Below are 20,219 nucleotides of genomic sequence, written 5' to 3'. Positions count from 1 at the left end.
AGGAATCAGCAGTCATGGTGCTGTAAGTGGTGTTGGTCTGTCTTAGACACCTTGGGCATGTACGCAACAGCAGGATCAGCTTTGCATGGGAGATGCCAAGGTGTTCAATGTGACAAAGCTGTGCTTTTAATTTACTGGAAGGTTTTTGGTGATAGCACTGGAAGGAGGCCTGTCTGGTGACACCGTGGTGAGCAGGAGTGCAGATTTGCAGACTATCTGCAATTCAGAGTTTTAAAGAAATGCTTCTGTTTCTGCATGGATGATGATGTGGGGCTGAGAACAGCCATGTTAGATAAAGTAAAAATCCAGGTAGCCCCATAGTCTCTGACAACAGCTGCCAGTAGAAGGCTGGGAAGAGCACTACGGGGCAAGCGCAGCACCCAGGTGTGGTCTGCAGAAGGCTCTTGTCCAGCTGGGGAAAGGAGTTGGTGTCGAACAGAGAGCCCTGAGGAGAAGGTAGCCATAGTTCCCTTTTAACACTGTTTGGGATGAGGAGAGGTTGTTAGTGAAGCTCTTCAGCAGGGAGAGAGACAGTGGACCTTTTTGTGAGCCTGGTGCAAAGCACACGGGTATGTTGGGAAAAAGTGCTGGTAAAACATGGTCGGCAGGGGTGGTTGTGACGAAGGGGGTTAGACCACTGCGTGGGAGAAGTGGCTTTATCCTTGGGCGATGGAGAAACAGAAGCGGTACTGAGTGTGGTACTTCATTTTGTGCTGTTGGAGAATTAAACCTGTGAGTTTGTGCTGCAGGTTGGAAATGACAAGAGTCAGAGTCCCAGGATGAATCAGGGGAGTTTCTTCCCTTAAAAATTAAAGCCGTATTAATGCTGTTTAGAAGGCCTTCCTGCCATCTTATCTTTCATGGTTTATGCAGAGCCAGTCCCCCACATTTGAGAGAGATAAATTCGAACTGGAGCAGGGCCAGGGATGATTAGGGAACAGGCTATTTTCTGAGTAGAGACTGAAAGCTTAGATAAGTCCCTAACAAAGTGAAGTCGGAGAGAGAATGGGGCGGCCTGTAAACACCAGGGGAAGGAGGAGCTTCTTAAAATAAAAGTACAGTCATGATGAGAAACGTTGCAGAAGACAGTTGTAAATAAGCTAAGTTGAAGCCAAAGGGTGTGAAATAGCTCTAGAAGGGCAGAAGAAAAATTGCAAAGAGAGTTTATTTCAGCGGCAGCAGAAGAGTGGACTTGGTGCCCTGGCATGTCTTCTCCAGTCCTCGGTCCCCAAAACCAGCTGCTCATGGTTTTCTGTTTAGCTGGATGGCTCTGGGAGATGCTGACTGCGGCCACATCCTGGTGCTTTGGGAGCTTAAAGCAGCACATTGTGCTTGCATGGTGCCTTTCCTCTGAGGATTCACAGTATATATGTAGGCTTTACCTTTCCCTTTAGGGATAAGACAAGTGAAATAGCAGCCTGAAACCTCCAATCAAGATGCTGGGTCAGTGTCAAAGGTACCCTGGTGTCTTCGCTTCCCTTCTTCAGCTCTTTGAAGTAAACGCCCTTGAATCTGCACAGACGAGGCTTTGATGCCTGTGACTCTTGCTACTTCAACCAAGAAGTGCAGAGATGAAAAATAACTTCACATGAACTAAATGTACTTTAAATTTACTGCACATCTCGGCTCAAGAGGTGAAAGTTCAGTTTGGTGTTTTTTTTAATCTCTGCCCCCTTTCAGGGTTGAAAGCTTTATTTTGCTGTGGAATTTCAGCCTGGAAATGAATAGTTAACAGTTTCTGCTTGCCATTCAGCATGCCTGGAAATTTTCTTGTTTTTTTCAGGGTGTGTGGATGTAAAATGTACCCACAGCTCTTTTAAGCCTAAAACTTTCATTTGTACAATATAAATAAGAGCTGGCCAGCGTGGACTTTGTCGGGGCAGGTGTGGAAGCTGTTGGCATATGACAGCGATAAGCTGCTGACTCAAGCGACGGCGGCATCGCCAAAGGAAGGCAGAGTTTGGGAGGCTGGCGGTGCCAGGCAGGCGCTCGCCGGGCTGCCCGTACCCCTCCGGGCTCCCCCGGCTGGGGCCCAAGCGGTGCTGGGCGCAGCACGGGCAGCTCTGAGAAGATCCTGGGTCTGAATCCATGGCAATTTAGTTTCCCCGCCTTGCTTTTTAGACACACAGTTTTCCAAAGGCTGTCAGCGTTTAGTTACTTGGGAGCGATGAGCCCTGAACTCCGGCTTTCAGAGTAACCAGGAGTTTAATAACCAGCAGGAGTTTACCTGCAATTATTATGTGTGGCAACTGAATCCCTGGATGCTGCTTTGAAAATGCACTTTGCAGCAAACTGGCTTTAGTGATTCTTCTGTGTTTGTTAGTTTTTGTGCTTTTGCAACGTTTCACCAAAATATTTGTGTGCTTTTGCAACGTTTCACCAAAATATTTGTGTGCTTTTGCAACGTTTCACCAAAATATTTGTGTGCTTTTGCAACGTTTCACCAAAATATTTGTGTGCTTTTGCAACGTTTCACCAAAATATTTGTGTGCTTTTGCAACGTTTCATGAAAACAGGTTTGGAACAGCTGATAAACATAGTCTCGGGAAAGTCACAACTTTTTAAAGTGCCATATAGTAGACTGCATAAGAGCATATGCAAGACTGTATTCAGGCATGTAAGTAAGTACAAAATGTCAGAATACAAAAATAAGTGGTCTGTAAAAGAAAATGCCATGTGTAAGATGATAAAGTGTTTATTGAGAGGATTTTGTACGTGCCGGTAGCCGTACTCTACCCTTGAAGAAAAAGTGCCAGTGAAGCTTTTGTAACTGAGCTGCTGAATTAAGTTAAACGTTGCGTATTAGATGTCAGTTCAAGACTGCTAAATTTCAGTCAGAATAATTTGAGGCAAAGTTTAAATTGGAAACCTTTTTCATTTCACTAGAACTACAAGTTGTAACACTTTCAGGCGTTAGATGATAAACCAGGTCAATGATAGTAGTTTTTCCTGCTACCAGGAGACTCTGGGCCCAAATGCCTCTTATTTAGACCCATCACAAGATAGTCTGCTATCTTACAGTTTTTGCCTGAAGACTTCTTTTAAAGACAGAGTGAACGTCCCAGGATGTTGGTCGGTTTTACTTCTGGAGGCATGAGGCTCTTTTGATCATATTGTTCTGGTTTTGTTTTTCTGAAGTCTGACTTGGGAGAGCCAAAGTCCTCCTTCATATATAATTTTTTTTTTTTTTTAAAGAAGCTGCCTGTGCTGTCTCTTCCCTCCTCCCATCCCCTGCTGCCCCTGGCCGTGACATGCATGCTGCACTGCCGCTCGCTGCTGAGCCTGGCACTGCTTGTGGTGGGCTGGAGACCTGCCTCGTGGATGTGCTGCTCACATCATGGCCGGGACCAATTAAATAAATGTTTGAGCATCCCACCAGCTCAATGCAACCTTAAACGTTCCATTGCACCTGTCCAAATCCTCGACAAATGTCATGTGAAGTTCCTGTGCAGCTAGCACAAGATTGATGTTTTTTTTTTCTGGAAAACAATAACCGTGCTGGAGATGGCGGATCCTTGAGTTGCCCTAGCCAGCTGCCCTCTCCCGTAAGGTGTGTGTGCCTCAAGGAGCTGCCCAGCCTCTCACTTGCTGTTGGCATCTCTGCATCTGGGCAGCATCCAGGTGGCTCGGGGAGGGGATGGGGAGCAGGATGCAGCCAGAGGGTGGCTTAGGGCCCCCCAGGCTGGGGCTGCCTGGGGCTCTGTGGGGCTTCCTCCACCTGGGCCGCCACCAGGGCAAAAGGCCAGCAGTGCTGCCCAGTGGCTTTCATCGTTATTTCCCTGAAGCCAAGCCTTAGTTGTTGGCATTGACTTGGGGGTAGGAGGAGCATCTCCAGAATAACATACTCTTCCTTGCTCTGCTCCTCTTTCGCTGTGAACCAAGTGATGCTCAAGGGGCACAGTCACAGCTATTATCCATTGCCGTGTTATCTGTTCACTTAAACCTTAGCTGGGGGATGCTGAGAATAGACGCTGTGAACAGTGCAGGCTGGATGCTTCGTTTAATTTCTCTATGGTGAATCAAAGTCACACCTGCCTTGACAACCATGAAAAATAGCTGGCGCTTTCAGGATACAGTCTTTGCTGCTGCTTGACTAATCTCTTGCAAATGCCAGTTTATTAATAGTGCATCCTTATTTTTTCCCTCTTTCCAGTGTTCCCGATGTGCTCTGTCACTCCTGTCAGCACACAGAGATTATGATAAAAACAAAAGCAACATCATTTTCAAACTGTAAATTTCCTTTCTGGGAAGATGACAAATACTATTGCAGGGCAGGGTTTCTAGAGCCAGGTTATAGAGTTTCTGTTTTGGAGCCAAAACAGCAGATTCAAAGTCAGGCTGCCACAGCGTGAGTCTCGGGGAAGAAGTCACCAATGCTATTTGACCCCATGTCTTCTCTAGAATTTAATCTTGTCCTTTTAATAGATCAATAATGCGTATGGGAGGGCTGCAGGATCAAAAGTTGAAAATAGATATGTTCTGGTTCACGTTTGTTAGCTGAAATATTACAGAGTACAAAAAAAATTGCTCCTCCTGACCTTTGCACACCTGTGGGACAGCCATGTGTGTCCGTCCCCGTGCGGAGGTTGTGGCGGAGGAGGGATGCCTGGAGCGTGAGGAGGTTGTGACACACGCAGCACGCCTGCGGCACTGGGCCTGTTTCCGAAAACCTGCCAGCTTTGGGGTCTGGGCAGCTGCCATGTCAATGTTGCAAAGGGGAAATTGCGCCTTGAGGCACTGGTCCCGTGCCTCTGCATGCGGAGCTGGCTCGGCTGTGTTTGTCTATGTGCCTTCACACATGTCTGCATTGCAGTGGTAAATATGTGCAGCACCCTTGCTATCTGCCACAGAAGGGCTGCCCACAGCGACTGCAGGAGTAGGGAGGGAAGACCATTGAAAATGCCAGGCAACGCCTGCAGATGAGCAATACCACTTCTTAAATTATTGAAGCAATACCAGAGTTATGCAAATGTCAAGGAGCCAGGTCACTTTATGGGACTCTGATGCCCACAGGGAGGGGAACAGTCCCTTACCCCTGAGGGAACCCCTGCAGATGTTGGGACAAATGTGTCAGCACCTGGGCCTATGTGGATGCCAGTGCCTTGCGTTTGATTTGTCATTGTTCACTAAAGCAAGATCTGTTAAAACATAAAGGTAGATTCCTCTTGTTTACCCCAGTACAAAGCCCCAGGTGAGGATGTATTTTTGGAGATGGACCATATATATGACTCAGAGCAAAGTCAGAGGAAACCTCAGAAAAAGGCTCTTGTGCTGCTAGCAATTGCTAATTACATTTCTGTAGTAAAATGTAATGCTGTTGACCCATAGTGGCCAGGAAGCTTTGCCTTTCCTTCACCTGATGCGTTGGCTCTGAAGGATTGCTTTTCCTCTCACGCAGCCTAGGCAGCCCCAGCAGTATGGTAGGCAGCAGAGTCTGGGGAATGTCTTGTTTTTAAGCTGCTTACAGCATTACGGAAAAACCCTTTGAGAGGGGAACAAGTGTGTACAACAAATAAGAAGTCTTTACCCAGGTAATTTTTAAATACTTCTTGCATTTGTTGTACGGATTTAATTCTGAAGACTTCAGAGTCATCTGCATAGCACTAGAAATTAAAATAATCCCAAACCGAATACTGATGTTGTGGGCTTGGGGTTAGAAAAATGTCCCCGTGTGTCAGGCTTGCTGCCCTGGCCCAGGTGTTCAGCCTGTGTGGTTGTAAGTGCGGGACCCCCGGGAGGGACAGCAGCCTCGGCGCAGCCTGTGCCGCATTGCGTTCCCAGCACGACCGCAGCGTGCCGAGCTGATGCGGTAGCACCTGGCAGTGCAGAAACAGTAGAGGCTGGTTCAACTCTGAACACATTAGAGTAGCCGTACCGTAGATTTCAAGCATGGCTTAGTAAGCCAGCTGCTTACTGCTTCACTGCGGAGCAGAGCAAGATGTGGGTAATATATTCCCTTGCAGTACGGGGCAGGAGCCCTGGGGAGGAAAAGCCTGCCTTGCCTAGCCCTGGGCTCTCCTCTGCCTGCGAACGCAGCTCACGGATCCAGCCACAGAAATGAAGCGCCCGGGTTGTGTTTCAGCGAGGCAGAGCAGCAGCAGGGGACGCGGGAGCTGCGCAGACCGCAGCAGAGCAGCCAGGCAGCTCCTGGGGCAGGGGGGAGCAGTGGCGACAGCCGCCAGGGGCTGGGAGGATGTATTTTATTTCCTACATCTCCAGCTGGTGCTGCTGTGTCACTGCCAAGTGATGTTGCAAATATTAGGGAGCTGACATAACTTCCTGAGGGTCCCCACCATGGCAGCGCTATGTCAGCAACTTTTCGTTATGTGTGTGCGCACACCTCAATACAGAAGGGAAAGCGGCATTTCCCTGTGTTATGCGTGTGTGTGGTTGTTGCTAGTGACTCCTCTACCACACATCTGCTCCCCTGCCACAGTCCGCCTTGCTTTTGCCATCGTTTCTTTAGTAAGGACTCCCATTGTGGCATTTGTCACAACTGTAGCTTGTAGGACTTGCAAATACAGAGGCAGAGCAGAATCCTTTTATCTCCCCTAACAGGGTGCTCCTGTGGGAAACTGTGGCGAGGGCTCCTGTACGGACCTGTCTGATGCCCAAGAGCATTGCTTTGCTTCTGCCCAGGTTGGGGCCCTGCTTGTGGGTGTCCAGTGACCCGGGAAGGCTGCAGTGCTGACCTGTGGTGCTCTTGCCTTTCCCATCCTTGAACTCCAGCTCCCCTCCCTCCCTGCCAGCTCGAGCAGCCCCTCTCGTTTGCTAACACATCTCTAACTCGGGTGTGAAATGGTTAAGTTTCATTTTGGAAAGTTTGAACGGTCTGAGGTACGTGGTTGTTAGAGTTGCTGCTGTCAGCTTTCAGAGAAAAGGGAATTAGCTATGCCCATCCCATCAACTTTTGTGAAATCTCAACTGAATTCCCATGCTTTTCTGTGTAGTTATCTTCTCCAGCTAATTGTGTCCCACACAATCCATCACGGCTTTGACTTTGTTGCTTTGGTAATGGAAAAGTCTCCAGGTTCAGACAAATTCTCCATGCAGAGACAGAGGTGCAAATGTGCAAATTAAAATTATTTATGCTGAAGATGTCGGCAAACCATTTTCCACCAGAACTGCAGAAAATTCGGTTGATCTGCGTCAGTCGGACGGAGTGGAAGAGAGCCTGTGCTAGAAATAAACACAGAAGAATAGCATCGAGAGCTGTAATATAGCGCTCTAGGTAGGCAAAAAATGTCAGCAGTGTAGGAAAGAAGTGAACAGAACAATAAAGCATGAAGAAATTATTTGCTTCAAGGTTTCTTTTCTTTGCCATGCCTACGAGAGAGCAAACAGTGTCTGCTTGCTCAGTGTTCAAGGGCCTGTTCCCTCTTCTCTCCAACATTCAGCTGCAGACCCATCAGGTGGAAAAGTCCATGAGCATGCAAAGACTTTTGGAATGGGTTTTATTTAAATCTTAGGTGAGTATGGTTTGAGTCTAGCCCCTCCTTCCTCCCTCAATCTTCCCAGCCTGTGTGAAGAAAGGGGAGCTGGGTGAAGCCCAGCATGGCAGGCTTGAGCAGTCACTCTGCTTTAGACTTTGAAATGCCTAAATTTGCTGCCTATCAGCTGCTACAAGGTGACACGCTCCTGGGTTAAGCCTTCACCTACCCTCCCCTGTTTGCCTGTCCGAAGCTGTCATGAATGTGCTGTTTGGCTTACCTAGGGTAGGCTGGAAATCACAGCAGAATTACCCAGTCCTGGGGCCCTAAGCAGTCCCAAGTTACTTGCCAGTCTGGACTTGGGGTATTTTCTGCTCATGCTAAATTTATTCCAGGGCCTTCAAAGATCTTTGGCATCGTACAAATAGGTAATTCAAGTCAAGTGTAGGTGAGGCTTAGCTCTGTGATCTTTAGCCTGTCCTCCATGCTCATCTCTCCCTTTTCCTTCTTTCCAGTGCTTCAGTGCTTATGGTTCACAATGTTTGTTGCAGGGGTTTTCTCATCTGCTAAGTTGAAAACAAGCTGATAACGGGCCAAAACTTTCAGGCTGCTTGCTTTCTTTCCTGGGACTGTTAGAGAGTAAATCCAAAATGACAGAGAAATAAGGTCAGGAAATAATGAAATGTGGCTTAAGAGAGAATATGCCACTTAACCAAGGCAGATACGTACCATCCTCAGAAGATGAGAGCCGCAGTAGAGTGCAATTCAGATATATCCTGCAATGAAATATAATGCTGCAAGTGTGTTTCTGCAAAACACTTGTCATGTAGTGACTGCATCTGTGGTGGCCTCCTACATTTTTTTTTTATTATTTGTGGCTGAGCTCTGGGATTTTGTGCCTGGTACGCTCGCGGAGGTATTGTCCTCAGTCACCAGCTGTGTGATGGTCCCCGGCAGGACTGGCTGATGCTCTGGGCTGGGGAGGGATGCGCATGTCCCAGCCAGTGCTTTGTCTGCCTCGCTTCATGCTGCAGGGCCATCTCCCCAGGGAGGGCACCCCTCTGCCCACCGCAGGCAGATCTGGCAGGAGCTCTGGGCTGCCTGGGCAGTCCTGTGCTCCTTCAGCCGCTTGTGAGCAGCGCATGGGGAAGCAGGCAAACCAGAGCAACGCCTTTGCTGGGTGGCTTTTAGCAATGGTGCACTTGTCATCTTTCACCTTCTTGGGGAAGCCTGCTGGTTTGGCTGATGGGGGTTGTTTTACTGCACGCACAACTGCCACTTCTGCCAAATAACCCAGGATGTTGCACGTAAAACCACGTGCACAGCACCCAGATAAGCTAAAGGCAAAGGTTGGTGCTTCAGAAGGCGGTGCTTAGCCTGAACGTATTCTGGACTCCCCTTCATATTTTATGGAGGCTGTCGCACCTCTTGTTACTGTATGTGTCTATACAATATGTGTTTTTAAAAAATACGAGGGTGAGAATTTAATCTGGAATGCCAGGAAGGACGGTGTTGTGAGGTATTTTTGCTTACCCATACCACCTCCAGCATTCAGCCTGTTTTTCACCATCAGAGGAGTCCTAGCATAGCCTTCATTTCCAAGATGACTCATTTCCCTTTCTGTAATACTCTTACGTACTAGTGCTAATAATACTTCTACAAGTGGAAGTCATTATTATAGAGGACTGCTGATAAACTGGCTCGTTCTACCTTGCCTCTCAGATGGTATCACGAATGGTAGCCTCCATGTTTTATGTTCTGTTGGAGAGAGTAATTTTGCTTTCGACCCTGGAATTTAATTAACTTCCAAAGATGTGCCTGCATCCATTTGGAAACTGGTGGTATTAACTAAATAAACCTGTGCAGTAGTTTCTTTAAGACTCTTGTTCCTTGAGCCTTTGTTTACTGTGAACTGTCTGGGCAGGGTATTTGCTGCCTGCCCTATGTCCCATATATCAGGGTGAAGTAGGATCAGCCAGGTGTGCCACAGGTGGTGCCAATAATAAGGCGGTGATGGAATTCACGTGCTGGGGGCCAAAGGATGCAAAGGGAGCAGCAGTCACTTTTCCAGGCTCTGTTGCTGGCTGTAAGCCTAGCACTCCCTGCGGCATGCCCTTTGCTGTAGAGAGGGGGATGAAGGAATGTGACATTTTGGCTTTTTCCTGGTACTGTTTTGTGAATTCTGAATCCTGGTGTCTTTCTTTTAATGTGAAGCCATTTTTTGAATGGCTGGTGGGAGAGAGAGGGATGAAATGTGGCTGGTGACGACTGTGGCAGCGGATGATCATGTTGCTGTTCTGGCATATGGCTAATGCCAGCATAGGAAGGGTGTTATTTTAAGACCCCTCCTTTGCTAGTGGAAGCATGAGAAGCAGAACAGTGAGCTGTCTCGCACAGCAACTTATCTTTCATGGCAGATGTCAGTTAACCTGATTTTTGTAAAAAAAAAAAAAAAGAAAAAAGAAAAAAGATTTGCTTTGTTTTGTAGAGCTTGCTTTGCGTATAGCTGCAAGGAAGGATGGGGGCAATAGAAAGCATATACATCCTCCAGGGACAGCCTGGGTGACTTTTGTTCACATCCTTCTCACTGTGGATGCTGAGAGCCTGTTGCCTTTGGGCAGGGGCTACTGAGGAGCAGAGGATGTCAGCGCGGCGGGTGCCCTGGGCACTGCTGGGTGGCCTGCACCTCGGGGATGCTGGCCAGCTTTGCCTCTTGCCTCCGCTTCCCATTGCTGCTGCTTGCAGTGACCTGAGAATACAACATTTCCCCCCAAAATCACTGCGTTGCAGTGCTCAGTAGGTAATTGATGGAGCCCTTGCTTAAACCTCTTGTGTCCCAAGCAGGGCACAAAAGCCCTTTGTTGTTAGGGAGATAGGCAGGAGAACTGGTACTTTATGTTGCTCGTCCAGTTTTCTCTCTGCTGCCTCCCCAAGGATGCCAAGATTATTATTTAATAACCACACTGGTGGTGTGTCCCGGCAGGGTTCCTGCAGCACCTTGTGCGGTGGGTGGAGTGGGAGCTGCTGGGAATGGGAGAGCTGGTGCTGCCCTCGGAGAGCTGCTGCGTGGAGCTGGGAGGGACGCGGCTGGGCAAGGAGGTGATTTGAAGGTGGCGGCAGAAAAATTTCTCTTATATCCGTTTGCTTTGCAGGAGAGGGGTTGTAAGGGATAGGGAGGAAACTTAAACTTCTCTAGCGTGGGGTGGGAGCCAGCTGTCTGTCTCACACCATCCTGTATTGCTGCATCTTGTCAGCAAACCCTCCTTTTGGTCCCGCTTCTGATCAGGTTACAACATGGTGCAGTAAAACCGTTGCTTCCTTCGCTGACCGGGATAATGGAAACACCTTTAATAATTCAGGGGATAAATTCTGCACTTGGGGTGGTGGATTTTGCAGGAAAAAGCGCAGAAATAGAGGTGGTTCTCGGGTGGGCTGAGTGGGGGTTGCCCGTGCTGACTGACAGCCCTGTGGCCTTTCCTCTCCCCAGATAGTGATGTACATAGGCCAGGTCTCCAAGGACATCCTGAAGTGGCCTCGGCCCCTCTCGCCACCTGTCGTCAAGCTGGAAATGAGGACGGATGCAGAGTACGGGATGCCTTCCACCCACGCCATGGCAGCCACTGCCATCTCCTTCTCCTTTCTCATTGCAACCATGAACCAGTACAAGGTAGGGGGTACAGAAAGAAACAATAAAAAAAAGAAAAGCATGTGTCTGCTTCCAGCAAGCTACAGAAAACTAGCAAATCCAAAGCTGTTGCCACTTCCAGAGGAGCTCTGTATTTTTCACAGATGTGTATTTTCCCCTGTTGTTACCCACAGCTGGCTGATAATAAACACAAGAAGAAATTTAGTGGAAATCTTCTTTCTTTAGCACACACCCCACTCAGAGCCGCGGGCGGGCTGCGCTGCCCTGCCGTGGTTTGGCAGGTTCGCTCTGTCTTTGCATGCAGGGTGACCATGGAGGGAGCCGCAGGACTGCTGAAGAAGATGCTCAGTGTCAGCATTTTGTGCTCACCCCGTGCCCGCCAAGCTGACACTGCACGTCGGGGAAACGCCAGCTCCCAGGGAAACCAGAGGAGCTCTATGTCACCTGTTTTTTGTATGATGCAGGAAACGCATCCTTGGAAATCCCTTGGCTCTAACCTGTGTTAGACTAATAGCGTACAACATGATTTGAGAACCTGTTTGTCAGAGAAGTAACAGCAGTTTCACTGCACTGGAGCTGCAGGCTGCTTGGGGAGATCTCATAATTATTTTCCCCAAACCTTCAGCCTTTTATCTTTCTAAAAGGTTTATTTCCCAGAAACTCATTTCTCCATGATGATTGTTTTTGTTTCATTTTATGAATCCAAACGTGTTTCCTGTACTCTAGCAATAATAACTTCCTGGCTGCATTGTATTTAAGCGTGTTTCTCAGCCCTCTCAAGTGTGTTTCAAAGATAAACCCATGTAACCAAGAGGGCTCACAGTACGGCTGGGGGGGGTCTTGCTGTCGCAATGTCCCTGGGTGTCCTCCCCACGGTGTCACCGTGTGTGCAGGAACAAAAGGTGGCCACCTGCTTGATGAAAGGTGCTGTGTCCTGGGGCTGTAACTCATAGAAACGGAGATCTCTGAATTACACTGAGATCTCTGAATTAATTTAACTTCCAGACTCATCTGGTCCCAGCCGTGAAGTGGTGGGCTTTGCTCCTGCCCACAGTGCAGGGATGAGTGAGCGGGTCAGTGGTGCCCAAAGCTGTGCTGCCAGCCTCCTGCTCCCTGGTCATTGTATGGTAACTGGTCAGAGCAGCTCGGCAATGGGATGGGGATGGGGAGGAGGAGCCATAAGATGGGGTATTTGTCAGCCCTGGAAGGCCAGATCCATCCCACGTGTCAGATCTGCCAAAAAGATCTGGTCTGCAGCACTTTCTCCTCCTCCTGGATAGATAAGCTACCAGTGGGACACACAGCTCTTCACGGGCTGTCTCGTACTTCTTGGAAGCTGCCGTGAAACAATAAAGCTGCTGTAAAATAATTAAACGATTTAATTGCCTCCAAGGCAATTAGGAAGGAAAAATCTACCAGTACATTATGCTGCTATCTTCTAAAGCTGCCCCAGTCATCAATTACTGATCTGCACTAGCTCCCAGGCTGCCTGCTGAGGGGGGAATAAAGTGGATGTAAATCCTCCAAAGGCTTAGAGAAGTGAGGAAAAAATAGCATTTCATGAACTGGGAGTGACATCTGCAGCTGGGTCTGAGCTCTCTATTCCAGGGGCTAGAGTACGCCGGGGGAAGGAGTCAGAAGCAAGTTGTTCTGCTTAAAATTTCCACAGCAGCATTTTTGCACTGACCTGTGGCCACCCCGGTCAGTCATCGGCCTCTTGGCAGTAGATGGAGACTTTGTGTCAAATCGGGTGAATTAATTCCATTTATTTATATTTTGGGTTGGTTTATTTTTTCACAAAAATGTCCTTTACGGACTGAAAGGAGCCCCCCCAGCCCACTCGCTTTCAGGATTTGAATGAGTGGATTAAGGGCTAATATGTTAAGCTTATTCTTTATCAAATGCATGTGGGTTTTTTCCTTTTTAAATGTTGATTTATTTCAACGCTTTTTTCCGTGTTCATAGGTGACTCAGAGAGGGAATTAAGCAAAACCAATTTCATAAGAAGACAATTACACCTGAAGTGTCACCGGGAAGAGCAGTCCTGACTGCTCTAATAGCTGGACTGTGGTTTCAGCCCAGACATTGATTTTCCCCTCCCAGCCCACTGCTCAAGGACTATTGATCATGCTTCTGGTCAGGCTCTGTGGCTGTCGTGTTCCCCTTGGGTGATCTGAGGCTGCAGTTCAACCTCAGGCATTGCTTGTACAACATGCTGCGCCTTTTTTCCTTAAGGTCTTTAGCACTAACATGGATTTTGCAGGTGGATATTGTGGGGGAAGACTCTGCAAATGCCATCTATTTCCCAGGTTTCTGAACGCTAGGACAAGATCTTTGCAAAAGTGGGCACCACAGATAATGAAACGGCCTTCTGCCAGGATTGCACGTTGGCCAATGTGAGGTCTTATCTCACGTCACATTAATCTTTTTGGGAAAGTACAGCTCAGGAGCTGCTTCCCAACACGAGATCCTTACGTTAGTCTGGCTGCTTGGATGTCTTATTTTGGATATATACTGATGTTGAAGTGGATAATGGTGTAATGTGCGGGTTTTTTTCCTCCCTTTTCACAGTATCCGTTTGAACTAGGCCTGGTAGCAGCGTTTGTGTTTTCAGCGCTGGTGTGTCTCAGCAGGCTCTACACGGGGATGCACACAGTCCTGGTAAGGATGCTCTGCGCCGCCCCATGCTGCTCCTGTCTCCAGCTCTGCTTACCTACAGCGATTCCCATCTCCCACTCTTCAAGCGATGTATGTCCTGCCTTGGCCGTGCCACTGCAGGGATATAGGAGTCATGCCACTAAATCTCAGGCTGTACATTCAAAGGCAGCTGTGGGGAAACCCTCAGGCTATTGCTGTTTGAATCCGCAGGGGAATTATTTATACCATTAGGGAAGGAGCAGTGCGCGTAAGTTGAGGAGCCGGGTGAGGTCGGTGTGGCATCCGAATTACAGTTCTCTATTTTGAAATTTTAATTGTGAGGAATGCACTTGGGCAACTGATGCTGCTCCTTAGCTAAGCCTTTTGTGTAATAGTATCACTGTTGTCAGCGAGAAATATTTCGGGCTGGTTTAGTTTGGGAGTGTCAGGGAAGGAATAGCAGGTGGGTGAGTCACGCCAGCAACCAGCAGAGAGCGGAGGAGAGGGTAAAACATAGCGAGTGAGCTGCTGTTGGGGGGCTGGGGGACAGTGTGTCTCGTGTTACCATACAGGGACATGGCACTTAAAAAAATATTATGACAAGCTTCTCATTTTCAGCTGGTAGGAAATTCATTCTTAAAGGATTGAGATGCACAAATACTTCGTTCAAAAATAATCATAAAATATCTGTGACTTTATATGACAGATTTGTTGGGCACAGTTGTTTAGAGATGTCAGCCCTGCTTTAAGAACAGATTTCAGTGTAACTTTGATTAGGCAATAGCTGGTTCCTTCCTGACGAGAGGAAACGTTATTGATCTGTTACATATAATGGCCAGAGGGGTGGTCCAGCTGACTATGGATAAAAACTCCCGTCTGCTTCCCTGCAGGAGTTTGATATGCGTTGTTTGTTGGTTGCATATGCATAAATAATTGTATTTTTTTACTAAGTAATTATTATGTTTGTAATAAGGAGACTTGATGACTCTAAGAAAGGGAGCCCTTATGAGATTAAGGTTATCTATAAAATATAGCTTGACCTTCCCTTCCAGGCTTAGTGGATCAAAACAATATCTTAAATCGAAGCTGGAGACACCCTTTCTTGACTAGTGACCTCAAGTCAATCAGTAAAAATTCTTCGCATACTTCCCTTGCTGCTCCATCGTAATGAAAGACTCCTCTAAATTTAGATGGATTTTAGGGTAAAGAAGAAAAACTCCTTTGTGTCTTTGACATGATAAAAAGGGCTTTAAAATAAAAAAAGCTCCTTAGTTGAACTGTGAGCAATGCTGCGTTTCAAAAGGGTAAATGCACTTCACTGGGGTCTTCATCCCATGTGTGCCATGGTGGGGATGGAGCTGGGGAAACGACTGATGATCACGGCTGCCCAGATGCAGCCCCCCTCTCTCTGTGGCACCATCCGTCCCACCTGCAATGACAGGTTCTGGTGTCCCACCTGCAATGACAGGCTTTTTCGAGGAAGAAGTGCATTTCAGAGACATTTGCCACACTTTGAGGGACGGCTCCCACCCTGAACTGCCTGAGTTATTGCAGGGCCGAGGCACAGCAGCCACTCAGCCAAGCCACCAGCTGAAACAGCCTCTATCTAATGAATTCTTAGTAACTGAGGTCTTAATAGAAAATGAATACCGACAGGATATAATTATGTATTAAGCAATCGTAATATTTTAGTAAAGCAAATGAACAGGTAAAATATACCCACTGACTTAGTGTAACTGAATTTTTCCAGTTTGAGGAACCAGAGGAGTGGCAAGGTGGTTGCATCGTGCTTTGCTACAGCCGTAGCTGAAGCTCCAGCACAGGGGCTTGTCTTCTGCAGCCTCAGCTCTACAAATCAGTCTGTATTTCAGCATTGTTGGCATTGCTTTTGGATCAGGAGCGGCCTCAAAAAGCACAGTCATGTCAGTAGAAGAGATGCTACCGTTAAAGACCTTCTGGAGAGGCAGTAAACTGGTGTGAGAGCTAGCTGCATCATTATAGCCCTGTCAGAACGAATACTACGTTTAGGGAAAAGGGAATAAACACCCATTGCCTGGGCTGCTACCAGGAGAGCATCACCCAGCTAGAGAATGGGGTAGAAGCAATACACTTGCACTGCAGAGAGGGAATTTAATTGCAACAATCCACCTCCACCACCTCAACATGAGAATATCCCATGGGCGTGGAGAAGCAGGGGAAAGGCGGGGACCTTCCTTTTAGATCTTGAATGATGGAGTCTGAGGAGCTGGGGAGGTGGGAAATTGGAGTTGCCTGGAAGAGGCAAAGTGAAAATTTGGACACGTTTTGAAGCAGAGGATCTGTAATTTTACAGAGGTTGTTTTTAAGGAACAAAATGAAATTGGAGACAATAGGACTAGGGGCTTTTTGTTGTTTGCTTTTTTCCCCAGACAATTGTATTTTAGAAAATATCCCTTTACTTCCCATCTTAAAGCTTTGGCCCAACTTTTGATCACTGTCTCAGTGAGACGAACAAGTTTTTTGCCCTTAGCATTGCTGGAGCCCATCTGAGTCATCTCGTATTTGAAACCATGAGCGATGGTGTTCATGTGAATGCACAGTATTCCAAAAAGCTGCGAGCAAGATCACTGCAAATCATATTGGGAAGAACTTCATCAGCCGAGGGCAGGGGGGAGGAGGGGAGGCTTTTAGCCTTCTTTTAACCCTTCAGGGCCAGCCGTAGGAACTTCTAATGCACCAGGCTAATGGGTTTGGGATTCGCTGTGGAGGCAGAGCTGGGTCTCCTCCGGGTGTAATGCGTACTGCCCTGTCTCCAGCCAGCGGCGGGGGCTTGGGGAAGCAGGCAGTCGCTCAAGAGCCACAGCTGATGTTGTGACCACCTTAGTGGTGCTGCAGCTTCCCACCTCTGCTGCCCGGAGTTAAAAGCAATAATGCCCTGTGCCGGCCAGTGTTGGGGGTAGGATACAGAGAGGAGTCAAAAGGTCACTTTTTATGACCAAAAAGAAACCTGAAAGTTGTTTCTGTAAACAAAGTAAATTGTTTTTTTCCCCTGAGATATACCGATTCAGTGTTGATGCATTTATTGCTGATTATACCACCCTCAGGAGAGGGCACTCTGTAGCCCCCACCCTGCTCCTTTGCTGTGCTGTATCTCGGGGTTTTTAACACCGCCATTAATCCTGAAATTATCTTAAATATTTTAAAGCTGATAAACAAACAATGTATTGGCATCACTTTACACACTATGGCACTACAGTCCTTGTGGGATGAAACAGAGTAACCTATAGGAGTGGAAAGTAAATAAGATATTTCTGTTTAGGAGAGCAAGTAGCGTCTCACACTGTAAATGAAAGCATGAAGGGAATTCAGGCAATACAAGACAGAAGAGGAGAAGTGTTATTTCTGCTTTGATTGGGAACATCAGGGAAGATACTTGAGTGCCACCGTGTTCGGGGTGCTGGTTCGATGTTCTGGGGGCCTTTTGTGAGTGTTTACATCTCCAACTGTAGTTTCGATGGGAAGAGCATAGACCAGTCTTGCCTTCAGAAAGCCAGACCACACGCTTTTGCAGTCTTAGAACAAATTATGCTCTAAGACTTTATGAAACAAAAAAACCCCAGCCCAGCGCAAGAACGGCAGCAGCGGTGCCCGTACCGATGGACTGCCCTGCTGCCATGCTTCCTCGGTGATGGGCAGAAAGCATCTGGAAGCGCCCCGGTCCTGCATCCCAGGCATGGCGTGCAACTGGATTTTTACCTCAGTTTTTTTTCTTTAGGTACCTGTAGCACAGGAAAATAACTTGAATGGCTTGCAGCGTTAGGAACCCCGATACTGGCCTGTTCTTAGGTAGCAAAGCAAAATGACAGCTTTCTAATTAAAATCTATAGGAGCGAGGCCTCCCTTGCGTGGAACCTGGGCAGATATTCATCGCTGTGGGGTAGGCAGAGGGGTGCTGTGCAGGAGCAGGGCCGAGCTGCATGGTGGCAGGGGGCTTTTTGGGAGGGATGGAGCCTGCGGAGGACTGCCGCAGCACTTGTTCGTGCTGGGGGAGCTGGAGCATCCCAGCAGGGAAACGGGAGGTTTTAAGCTTTGCTGGTAGTCTTGCACCTTGAGCAAAATCCGTGCCTGCCCTCATTTGAAAATGCCTTTATAATTGTGGGTTTGGCAAGAGGTTAATCTGTTTACACAGGCAGACGGGCAAGAATGTGCTTCCTGGGAGTGCTAACAGCAGCTTCACCGCTGGGAAGAGCTAAGGTCCTGCTGCTGGGAGCACAGCAGGGAGAGTCCAGAAAAGCAGTTTTTCTCACAGAAATCAGAGTCATCCCTCCTCATCCCATCTTCTTCTTAGTTTAACAGGCGAGGGGGGAGATCATTAATTCTGTACCACTAAATGTCTTTGTAAAGTGTTGGTCTTGAAGTCGCCCGCCTCTTCTGGGTGTTCAGAAAACCAACCCTCTGCCCGTGCGTACGAGAACCAAAGGCAGTCACTACTGACGGGCTGTGGCTGGGTATGTCCCGCACTCTCCAGCAGCTTCTAGTAAGGAATCTCCAAAATAAGAAGCCCATATATTGGTGCGCGGTGGGAAAAACAGTATAAACTACTAGTCTCCAAACTTTTTTGATCATGCATCCTTATCAGTAAAAAAATTTTTAGCATGCATGCCCAATATATGTATGTTTATTTATGAATTATATACATGTATTACTATACTAATAAATACATTATAATACATACACAAAAATAGAAATTAAAAAGGATGAGGATGAAATAAACACTACTTTTAAAAGATATATCTATTTTTTATTTTACTTATTAGTGGTGCAAAAATTGTTTTCTTCTCACAGCCTGATGAGTTGCCTTGTGCACCCACTTTGGAGACCACTGGTAGAAGCCACTGGTAGGGAGCAGAGCTGGTTATCTGGGTCCTGCCCAAAAACTACAGGGGCCGTTTTACTGCGTTGGGACTGAGTGGGAAGATAATAAAATTCAGAGAACTTTAATTGGGTTTGTAAATAGAGGGTGTCTGCGCCCTGGCTGGGAACTGCTGGAGTCAGTTGGGTAAATCTGAGCAAAGCATTTGTGAGGGGAATGTTAATGTTTGGTTAAACGTCTTCAATTGGAACAGAAAAGCAAGTGAACAGCTTTTGAATTTCACTCCTTAGTCACACATGGAAGGGGGTATCGAGATGTCAGGACTTTTTTCTTCTAATACAAAGTGGGCAAATAGTGAGGTGGGAAGTGGAGGTGCACAGAGGTGATGGGATTTCTGAGCATCAGTGCTGGGAGCAATCCCCAGCTCTTTTGGGTTGATGCAGTTACTGACTGTTAGGCCAAAACATGCCTTTGTGTGTAAAGTTATCATCTAAAAATGTTGGTGGTGTGAAATATTGACACCTAATGGTATTTTACATATTAGACATCTGTGAACAACTGTGTTCATGGCTATCCTCATGTCATGGATGAAGGAATAAATCTAAGTGGAAATTTGTATTAGGAATATGCAAAATGGCTCTGGGACTTGCTTCAAACCAAATGTGCTGTGAATCTATTGCCTGGAAGTTGTAAACAGCTAGAGTTCAGCCATACTGGAGTAATGCATTTACCAGAAAGTCATTAAATATTTCTGTTGTGAAAAAGTCCCCTCATTCCTGCCTAACTATAAATGAAGTTCTCATAAATAATTCATTTTAGACTGTGACCAAGCATGGTAGTAGTCAACTGTCATGACTCGGTGAAAAAGATACAATCTCGAGAAGATGACATTTCTGTCTGTGATTAACTCTAGCTTTTGCAGGGCGTTTCATGGTCAGAATACAAATTCTGCTGCCTCCCGAGCAATGCTGGGAGAGCAGCACAGGGAAACTTGTTATATTGCTTTTTATCTGGCTGCTCTCGTACAGACAGCTTTTGTTAGAGGTTAGCTCTTGTCTCCTTTCCCAGCCTTGTGGTCGACAACAATCAAGTTCTCAAAACACCTTATTTGCCTCTGTTAATAAATTAGGTTTTAACTATGCGCTTGCCTCAGGCGCTGAACTACAAGCCGGATTTCAGAGGCTTGGGCAACAAATTTCTCCTTGATGTATTCTTGCCTGGTGGTGCTTACCTCTCACCGCAGTCGGCAGAAATCATGGCACCATGTCCTGCAGCTTTGCACTTTTCTGCCCTGGAGCCTGTGTTCCTGGACTGGCTGCTTGCCTCTGACAAAAGACAGCATCTTCCCATTTATGCAAAGCAAGCAAGCGATAATCCTACTGATATGATGAAATTACTTGTAGGATTATGGGAGGGGAAGGGTTTGTATGAAGGCAGCTTACTGTGATATCGTCCCTGAGATGGAGTTGTGCATGTGCCTTTTTCCACTGAAGTTGTAGGCAGAGAGTGGCCTTAAAACATGAAAGCAGGTGAGGAGAAGAATATCACTTGTTCAGGGGAAAAATATGAGTCAATAGATATATGCACATGGACAAGGTGAAGGATGGGTTCACAGATTGTCACGTTTTGTTTAGCACAAGCTTTGGGATGTCAC

General features: G+C 47.1%; 1 protein-coding gene across 2 annotated transcripts in view; it reads left to right on the top strand.

Moving 5' to 3' along the window:
• Positions 1-20,219, top strand: part of SGPP2 (sphingosine-1-phosphate phosphatase 2) — a 39,431-nt gene that overhangs the window by 14,432 nt on the left and 4,780 nt on the right. For both annotated transcript variants that reach the window (XM_087739370.1, XM_087739371.1), the window contains exons 3-4: positions 10,918-11,097; positions 13,648-13,737. In XM_087739370.1, coding sequence (XP_087595496.1) covers positions 10,918-11,097; positions 13,648-13,737 — 270 coding nt within the window. The remainder of the gene's footprint in view (positions 1-10,917; positions 11,098-13,647; positions 13,738-20,219) is intronic.

Source organism: Nipponia nippon, unplaced genomic scaffold (genome assembly GCF_047370975.1).
Source record: "Nipponia nippon isolate SJK-2023a ecotype South Korea unplaced genomic scaffold, ASM4737097v1 scaffold_7, whole genome shotgun sequence".
NCBI lineage: Eukaryota > Metazoa > Chordata > Aves > Pelecaniformes > Threskiornithidae > Nipponia > Nipponia nippon.
This window is presented reverse-complemented; position numbering and strand designations above follow the sequence as displayed.